The sequence below is a fragment of the Siniperca chuatsi genome, linkage group LG1 (genome assembly GCF_020085105.1).
Source record: "Siniperca chuatsi isolate FFG_IHB_CAS linkage group LG1, ASM2008510v1, whole genome shotgun sequence".
NCBI lineage: Eukaryota > Metazoa > Chordata > Actinopteri > Centrarchiformes > Sinipercidae > Siniperca > Siniperca chuatsi.
In genome coordinates this window covers 24,579,537-24,589,084 of record NC_058042.1, presented here as the reverse complement: position 1 = coordinate 24,589,084, position 9,548 = coordinate 24,579,537, and the positions used below count along the sequence as shown (strand labels likewise).

The window sequence follows — 9,548 nt, the reverse complement described above, 5'->3', positions numbered from 1 at the left end:
ATTTCTTTTGCATTTGCAGAGAAATTAGAATGCCAGGTCTATGTCACTGCTCTGCTGTGTGTCATATTACATTATGTTGGATTAGATCAGATAAGATTAGATGAAACCTTAATTATCTTCATGACCTTAATGATCTCTATTGGGACATTGTATCATTGCAGCAAAAATTCTGACTGCACTGCATGTACAGTACAGCAGATGCATAGAAAAGAGAGAATAAGCAGTGTGTGTGTGTGTTTGGGAGGGTGTTGAATCTACGCTGTGTACGCACATTCATGTCACACTGAGTAATACCTAACTCATGTTCAATGGTTAATTATTTGTGTGAAAAGCAATATGTGGTGTGTGTCAACAAAGAAAAGGTTAACCTCCCCCTACAACTGAAGAAGAAGACAGAAACAGATGGATCACTACAGAGAGAGAGTGTGTGTGGAAATGAGTGTGTGTTAGCGTGACAGATAGGACAGCATACAGTATATTGGCCTTATGGTTTTTACAGTGAGGGAGCTGCCAGTGCACACACACATGCACACACACACAAAAACAAACACAAATAACCTGGGGCTACTCATCTATTCCTATTCCAACAGCTTATGACAAGGGCAAAGTGAGCCTTTTGATCAGGAGACCTCTCGTTGCTTAAAGGCATACAGTAAATAGTCCGTTGCAACATATTTTGCTTGTGCCTGCAGCAAACCTGAATCAAAACAAGAATACATGTTTGTGAATACAGTACAGTCCTATGTGACTCAGCTGTGTGTATACATGCACACACAAAAGTTTAAAAGATCGATATAAAGTCAAAAGGGACAAGGTCATCCACCACGTTGTAAAAGCCAAGTTCTGTATTCTGTTGAAGTCCAGCGACCTTTGAAGGTGGAGTGTCTAGTTAAAGGGGGGAGATAATGAAGCAAAAGTAGACATTAGTACCAAAGATCAATAAATAGGCTATAAAAAACTGACATATAAGAATAATAATTCATAGGATCAAATTATTTAATTTTCAGAGACATTAATTTTATTCTTGTCACAGTTACGTTATTACACTATTCCATTTTCAGGACATATAACTTTACTGATGTTACAGTTATTGGGCCTTGCTTAGCCTCACCATGTGTGAGGGACAAAAGACAGGCCTACCTGGAAAGGCCAAAGCCTTTACTAAGAGACTTGACTTAGAAACAAAGAACAGACAATAGAAAGGCACCAAGCCAACACAGCCGTTAATTCACACCTAGATGCAAAATTGAGACAAAATCTCGCTTGAAGCCAACGTGAGATCTCAGTTGAATCCAAACACTAGATTCCCATTGTACGGGACGCAAAACACAGTGCAAGAAATCCCGGCACACAACTATGACGACACCAACTCTACAAAGCCTGGCGCCCCACACTGCCCGTTGTCTTTGCACAGTAAACTCTGTTTACTACAGAAGGCACTTTCACGTGAACTTTAAACTCCCTAAGAAAAGTCTTAACTCGCTGGATGAGCAACAGGCTGTTTTGTGTATGCTGAACACACTTTGGATCCTGATCGTTATTTCCCGTAACTATCCCGTATCTCAGCAGATGGACGAGACACGGATTTACTGTCTCCTCATGCAGAGAGAGACCCGCTGAGCTTCTCTCTTGCTTCTTTGCTTATTTTGGAAAGTGATGGACTGTCTGACCATCTTCATCTGTGGAGTCCCAACACCCAAAATTATTAATCCATATTAATAATTTTGATAATATTAAAAATTGTATTAATATTCATAAATATCTTTGATCTGAATCCCAACACAGTTTAAACATGTTGCTAAGGTAGCTCTGCTTTTCGTCACTCAATAGCTACAGACGAGAAAAGGCGAGAGTTGTGTGTTTCTTCATCTCTCTCCCCTCACTATTTCCCCTGTTTAAGGTAATAACCTCACACAAAAGCACCACGAACTTGTAAACGCATTTTGTTAATAATGTAAATAATTGAGAAGAAAGATGAGAGGAACATACGCGTTTTGTACTAGTATATTGTTTGAGAGTGTCTCGCTCGGTAAGCATGTAAGCTAACTACTGCCTCTCTGTCCTGCAATAGGGTCCGACTGTTGGTCTTTCATTGTTGTCGCCATTTAAGCTAATTACTAATACATTAATACACACAAGGTGTTTTTGAGCACAGTTCAAGAGACAACTGGAAATGTTGGTGGTCTATTTTTCGTGCATTTCTTTTACCGGGAAATGGGGAACTGCTGTTGCTGACGGTGAGAAAGAGTAAAGAGAATATACTGTAAAACACTACTATGTAAGTTGCTAAGTTATTTTCTCACTGATAGAAATCCACGTCTTGTAACTGTTAGTTTTTAGACCACCGATGGAGATGGAAAGAAATTGGTCCGTGTAGGCCATGGGAACTCATTACCTTTGAAATTTAGTAAGAAACTGTGTTTATTAACAATGTTAAGAAGTGTTATTTAACTGTCTATTTGTGTTAGCCAGATGTGTTTAGCAGTAAGGAAAAATTTGGTCTGTCTGTTATATTTTGTGACTTCTGGCCAAATTTGAATGTGTTACCAGCTAAAATATGTAGTACACTGTATGCTAAGAGGCAGTGTTCTGTGCTTTTATGTCTCTTTGTCTCTTTGTCTTTTGTCGAGGTGCCACTGTCGTATTTTCACAATATTTTCACTGTATTTCTGTATTCTGACATGTACTGTATTTGTGCAGTATACTTGCCCTATTTTGAAAGTATTCCGCCATATTTTTAGTTTTATATGGACTTTTATTTATTTATATGGATTTATATGGACGGCATTTTTGGATCAATTTCCTGAAAAATATTCTACTTGGTAAACTTTTATTTCCTTTTTTTGTTTTCTTGAAGCAAGGCAGAACATACTGGGGGGGAAACTAACAACTTCTGCAATAAATTCATACATTTTTCTTGCCTATACATGCATAAAAACAGATGCTACTATGTATTCAATAGTGAGTTTTTTAAAGTAAAAATACACTGAAAGCACACGTGACACAATGCTTACCAATCCTACAGCTATTTAAACTATATATTTATATAATAACAAGACCCCCAACACTGAGACCATATGTCAATGTCAATTGCAATCATGTAATAAAGGAAACAAACAACATATTACTGTGCTGTAAAATGAACTAAATTCCTAAATTGGAAACTATTTTGACAAAACTAATGGAAAATTCTGAAAAAACTCTATTTCAATCACTAATATTAACTGTACAAAATATAACCTGAAACCATGTATTGTCATTGTGTTATAGTGGAATCCATGAGTTCAACAATTACACCTGTAGATTTCGTATAATTCATATATCTTAGCAGTCCAACTCATATGGATATAACACATGATGCACCGGAGGAGCACCAGAGATATTCCGTTCATATTTTTTTAAATTACTAATGTAGAGAATTTTTAGAATAAAAATCATATCATCTGTCCTTTGTTGCTGGACATGCTTTTCCTTGATTGAGTTATTTCTTTCAACTTTAAGGAAAATTTGCTCCAACATCTAGGTGAGAGTTCAAATAGTTATAAAGCATTTCCTCAGTATGAATAAAATATAACAGTTGATTTTTTTATTTTATTGATTTTTATTTGGTTTTATTAATTTAAACAGAACTCATTTAACTTTTATTAACTATTACTTATTTAACTAAGTCACACAAAACCCACGTGATAAGGCCACCCCCCCTCAAGCGGGCAAGGAAAAACTCCCCCCAAAACCCTTTAACAGGTAAAGATGGAAGAAACCTTGTGAAGGATCACACAAGAGGGGACCCCCTTCCAAGGCTGATGGGTGCATGGTAGGCAACGTGACATTAGTTTAGTTCAGCTGAATTTTTCTGGCATTTCAAAATCACTGTGGGGTCATTAGTATTTCTGTTGTTGGAGTCCTCATTATAATCCATAGTGATCATGTGAGTTTACTGAAGGACGACTGTGGCCTAAAGATGAGGATCTTACCTGCATGCGCCTGTATCTTATGATATGGATACATTGCTGTAAATGAGGGCAAGTGTGGCTAGAGGAGCTAAGGGGTGCTAGATTCAGATTGTTTGTGCCCTCTGCTACAGAAACTGGTCTACTGAAGGCTGTACCCTGAATGCCTCCAATTGTCCTGTCTACTATTGGCTTTACTCTTGCCCTCTCTGCCCACAGTACCCTCCGTCCTCTGGTCTTCTCTGGTGGCCTGTTAGGCTGAATCCAGTTCTTCTCTGGCTCCTGGACCTTTGGTGTTATAAGTCCTGCACTAGTGCTCTCTGTTTCTGGTTCCCTTGGTGTTTGAGTGCTTTTTGGCCTTAGTACACTGGCTCCTTTAAGATTTGGCTTTGTCTTTATTGGCCCCGGTGCTCTGGTCTTCTCTGGTGGCCTGTTAGGCTGAATCCCGTTCTTCTTCTCTGGCTCCTGGACCTTTGGTGTTGTACGTCCTGCACTAGTGCTCTCTGTTTCGGGTTCCCTTGGTTCTTGAGTGCTTTCTGGCAGTGGTACGCTGGCTCCTTTAGGTTTTGGATCTGCCTTTATTGGCCCCAGTGCTCTGGTCTTCTCTGGTAGCCTGTTAGGCTGAATCCCAATCTTCTTCTCTGGCTGCTGGACCTTTGGTGTTGTACGTCCTGCACTAGTGCTCTCTGTTTCTGGTTCCCTTGGTTCTTGAGTGCTTTCTGGCCGTGGTACACTGGCCCCTTTAGGTTTTGGCTTTGTCTTTATTGGCCCCAGTGCTCTGGTCTTCTCTGGTGGCCTGTTAGGCTGAATCCTGTTCTTCTCTGGCTCCTGGACCTTTGGTGTTGTACGTCCTGCACTAGTGCTCTCTGTTTCTGGTTCCCTTGGTTCTTGAGTGCTTTCTGGCAGTGGTACACTGGCTCCTTTAGGATTTGGCTTTGGCTTTAGTGGCCCCAGTGCTCTGGTCTCTGGTGGCCTGTTAGGCTGAATCCTGTTCTTCTTCTCTGGCTGCTGGACCTTTGGTGTTGTACGTCCTGCACTAGTGCTCTCTGTTTCTGGTTCCCTTGGTTCTTGAGTGCTTTCTGGCAGTGGTACACTGGCTCCTTTAGGATTTGGCTTTGTCTTTAGTGGCCCCAGTGCTCTGGTCTCTGGTGGCCTGTTAGGCTGAATCCTGTTCTTCTTCTCTGGCTCCTGGACCTTTGGTGTTGTACGTCCTGCACTAGTGCTCTCTGTTTCTGGTTCCCTTGGTTCTTGAGTGCTTTCTGGCCGTGGTGCACTGGCTCCTTTAGGATTTGGCTTTGTCTTTATTGGCCCCAGTGTTCTGGTCTCTGGTGGCCTGTTAGGCTGAATCCTGTTCTTCTTCTCTGGCTCCTGGACCTTTGGTGTTGTACGTCCTGCACTAGTGCTCTCTGTTTCGGGTTCCCTTGGTTCTTGAGTGCTTTCTGGCCGTGGTGCACTGGCTCCTTTAGGATTTGGCTTTGTCTTTATTGGCCCCAGTGTTCTGGTCTCTGGTGGCCTGTTAGGCTGAATCCCAATCTTCTTCTCTGGCTGCTGGACCTTTGGTGTTGTACGTCCTTCACTAGTGCTCTCTGTTTCTGGTTCCCTTGGTTCTTGAGTGCTTTCTGGCAGTGGTACACTGGCTCCTTTAGGTTTTGGCTTTGTCTTTATTGGCCCCAGTGCTCTGGTCTTCTCTGGTAGCCTGTTCGGCTGAATCCCAATCTTCTTCTCTGGCTGCTGGACCTTTGGTGTTGTACGTCCTGCACTAGTGCTCTCTGTTTCTGGTTCCCTTGGTTCTTGAGTGCTTTCTGGCAGAGGTACACTGGCTCCTTTAGGTTTTGACTTTGTCTTTATTGGCCCCAGTGCTCTGGTCTTCTCTGGTGGCCTGTTCGGCTGAATCCCAATCTTCTTCTCTGGCTGCTGGACCTTTGGTGTTGTACGTCCTGCACTAGTGCTCTCTGTTTCTGGTTCCCTTGGTTCTTGAGTGCTTTCAGGCAGTGGTACACTGGCTCCTTTAGGATTTGGCTTTGTCTTTATTAGCCCCAGTGCTCTGGTCTTCTCTGGTGGCCTGTTAGGTTGAATCCCATTCTTCTTCTCTGGCTCCTGGACCTTTGGTGTTGTACGTCCTGCACTAGTGCTCTCTGTTTCTGGTTCCCTTGGTTCTTGAGTGCTTTCTGGCCTTGGTACACTGGCTCCTTTAGGTTCTGCTTTTGCCTTTATTGGCCCCATTGCTGTGCATACTGGAGACCTGCTACTGGTCTCTTCTGACACCACCTCCCTGTTTATTGGTGACCCTTTCCAAGGTTTAGGGGACACACCGTTACCTTGGACCACAGATATCTGGTCTCCTCTGGTTTTCTTCTGTGGAATAGGTGGGAGAACAAGGTTTTGTGTAATCATGGGCACCGGGCTACTGGGAAGTTTGGAGGGCTTACTGGCTGCAATGGATTTTGAAGCTGACACATCTGTAGGTGTTGAGGATTGTTTTAGAATTGGTTTCAGCATGCGTTGGTGTGTTTCTGGCATTTTCTTTACGTCATCAGTGGTTTCTTTGCTCTGCTGTGGACTAGCAATCCTCACTGAGGACACTCTACGTGTCTTCATGCTGACATCACAGGGAGGTGGTGCAGGCTTTCCTTCTGCTTTAACAATATGGACAGTTGTTGGTACGTTCTTCCCAAACTGTCTTCCAACAAGGGGAGGTGGTGTTGGTGGTGAATACATGGGAGTTGTAGAGGGCTTCTTGTCTTTTCCTGTTTTTTTTTTTGTTCCCAATTTCTCCTTTAGAGCCTCATCTATCTCGGCCTGAGATGGAACTTGTGGTGCTGCTGCAGACTTTTCTGTGGTGGCGATTGGAGTCTCTGTTGTTCCCTTCATGTTTCTCAGGAATTTTTTTTCTGGAAAAGGCCATTTACAAAATCATGATATTAATACACTACATCTTTTCCAAAACATGTATCATGAGTGATAAAATTCACACATCAGTAAAACAACACTGAATAAGTAAATGTTTTTTAAATATTAATCTTATTCACTACTTCAGAGTTACTGTGTTGCTATTGGTGAAATATTTGGTTGGTTGTCTGTATCAATCTGAGAAACCTGAAACTAACATTACTTGACTGATCTATTACAAAGAATGTAAAGGTGTGGTATGCGATTCTGGAGAAATCCAATACCATGACAAATACCATGATATAGAGCGAACAACGACACAGCAAGTAATGTAACTAACATTAGCTTGGTTGTGGTTTAGCAAACTGTCCCTACAGTTGCTGCTGCAACACTAACAGCCAGAGAGGATGAGACAGTTTCCCACTACCTGAAACACAAATCATGACTGGAATAGTGTTGTGTGGCTCGGTCTGAGCAACTTTGCTTTTTCCCATTTACAGAGCCAGGGCTGTGTACAAACACCAGAGGGTTTTTTTCAGCGCACACAGAAGGGACAGCAAGTGGCCCGTGAGGAGATATTCACTGAATTTGACAAAATTACTTGTATTGGATTAGAATCGCATACCCCACCTTTAACGGATTAGCTCAGGACATCACAAATTATTACTTTAAAAGACTATATTTGACAATTTGAACAGTAACTTACCCCACAGCTCTTGGTAGCGGAAAGAAACCACCTTGGGATCAGCTTCTGGGTGAGATCTTCTAAAGCTGATCAGCTCCGACATATACTGGAATAAAAAGTCGGGGATGTCGGTAGGTTGAGAGAGGAGTGTCGCTCTGGAAATACACTCCATTATGCTCTTCAGTCCATACGGACACAAACTCTGGAAATTCATTTTCACGTCTCTTAGAAAGTACTTTTTCTTATTGTAACGTTAGACTGTGTGACCTGAACTGATCTCCACTTAGTGAACTCCCTCCTGTAGAATGTCTTTGATGTCATAGAATGTTCTGCACATAGTTGTGTTCTAAGTTCTATTCACTTTGTTGTTGTTGTTTTTTGAATATTTCCAATAACGATTTGAAAAAAAACATGTTTTTCATGATTTATCATCTCTAACATTCTAATTTTATATTAATTAGAATATTTGCAGCTGCTGTTATTGCTGTTATAGCAATATTCACGTGTTAATTATCTGTCAACATCAGTTACAAAAAGAATGCAAGCAAGATAATATCTTGAGTAATGGTTTCAAAAAACAGACTCTCTGCCTCACTTACTCATTATATTTGATCATCTTTTATCGCAATCTTTCATCTGTGTGCCTTTGGTCCTATTCACAGCATGTAGAATGCTGCATGTTGACTGGAAAACAAAATCTCTCCCTTTTTCTGTTGTTTATCACTACAATATCCTTATGTCATCAGTAAAACCCGCAAAAACAGATTTTTGGCCACTTGGGAGCAGCACAAACAAGCTAGCTGTGAACACAACATTGACATGTTATCACTTGAAGTTGTTACAGCAAACTTGTTAGCAAACAGTTGCTAATTTACACATCTAGTAAATACGGAGCAACATTAGCATTCATTTGGAGTCGTGTTTCTTGCCAGCTGGCAAATGTAAGTCCCATATTCACTCTCCTTTTAGCTCTGCTTTGGTCTTCACTAACTCCTGAGGGAAATATCGGGCTCTTTAGCTGCTAAATGCTTCACTGAGTTCACCAGCGAGGCGCTAACCTTGTCAGTGCTCAGCAAGTAACACGCTTGGTTTTTAGAGCTTTTTCACAGAAAACAGCCACCTGCTGCAGCTGACAAAGGGAACTGCTGTTTTTCTCTTTCTCTCTCCTGTTTCGTCTCTCGGACAAAAAGCGGAAGCCCACAGCATTCGCAGCAGAGGAGGTGTAGGTCTCTCAAACAAGGAGGAATTCTGTGAAACTGAGAAAATATTTAAGGCTGGTACGTATAGTGTATGTTGTCAATATATCCTTTATCTCATCCTGTGCACTGAAAATATAGAAAATATAGTAATACACATACATACATATAAGGCAATGTAAGCTACTGTATGTGGCCAGGATTATGGTGATTAGCATTTTTTAAGCAGTACTAATCGTTTCATTTTCATTTTTTAAAATGTATTCAGAAATTGAACAACCAGAACAGAACAAAAAACAAGATAAAGCTGTGGTTCTTCCAAATTCCTGCTCTGCAAGAGAAGAAGTATGGACTCAGCAGGTGCCTGTGCTCTATCAGATTTATTTGGAGAGACATCTTCTCAGCCCAAAAGGAAGGGATGTGCTATGTCGCTGCATGATCAGGCTGAGGATAAGGTCCCTCTAGTAGGGAGCTAGCTAGAAATATACTATGCAGTACAGGTCTAAATGTAACAGCAGTGTTGGAGACAAATATGTTGCTCTAACCTGAGCAAATGCATCAACTTGTATTGCATAAAACAGTCCACATTCAATAAAAAATTTAAGGAATATTTTTATTTCCATTATAGTGCTCTGGATTTTAGAATATTTTAAGTTTTTTAAAGATAGTTTCTATATCTTATAACTCTGTAATTTGTTTGTTTTCATTGTGAATTCTTTTATGTTTGTCTTATGTCTGCAGATGTGTTTTATGTGCTGCTGCCTGTCTTGGCAGGACACTTTTGAAAAAGAGATTTTTAATCTCAATGACTCTTTTATTCCTGGTTAA

At 41.0% G+C, this 9,548-nt stretch overlaps 1 protein-coding gene across 2 annotated transcripts; it reads right to left on the bottom strand.

Annotated features, from left to right (window-relative positions):
* Positions 1 to 3,585: 3,585 nt before the first annotated feature.
* Positions 3,586 to 7,837, bottom strand: LOC122880137 (serine/arginine repetitive matrix protein 1-like). Of its 2 annotated transcripts, XM_044204960.1 has the most exons (3): positions 7,546 to 7,837; positions 4,965 to 6,841; positions 3,586 to 4,784 (listed from the first exon to the last, which is right to left on the bottom strand). In XM_044204960.1, exons 1-3 carry the CDS (start codon positions 7,736 to 7,738, stop codon positions 3,909 to 3,911), a joined length of 2,946 nt encoding a protein of 981 aa, XP_044060895.1. In that variant the 5' UTR covers positions 7,739 to 7,837; the 3' UTR covers positions 3,586 to 3,908. The 2 variants fall into 2 exon arrangements, with proteins under 2 accessions (XP_044060895.1, XP_044060884.1); XM_044204949.1 differs by having other exon boundaries at positions 3,586 to 6,841; positions 7,546 to 7,836.
* Positions 7,838 to 9,548: the final 1,711 nt, after the last annotated feature.

Coding starts and splice junctions, on each gene's coding strand:
- LOC122880137 (XM_044204949.1), bottom strand. CDS start 7,738: ATGAATTTCCAGAGTTTGTGTCCGTATGGACTGAAGAGCATAATGGAG. Junction 6,842..7,545: donor CCGCTACCAAGAGCTGTGGG/GTAAGTTACTGT, acceptor GGCCTTTTCCAG/AAAAAAAATTCCTGAGAAAC.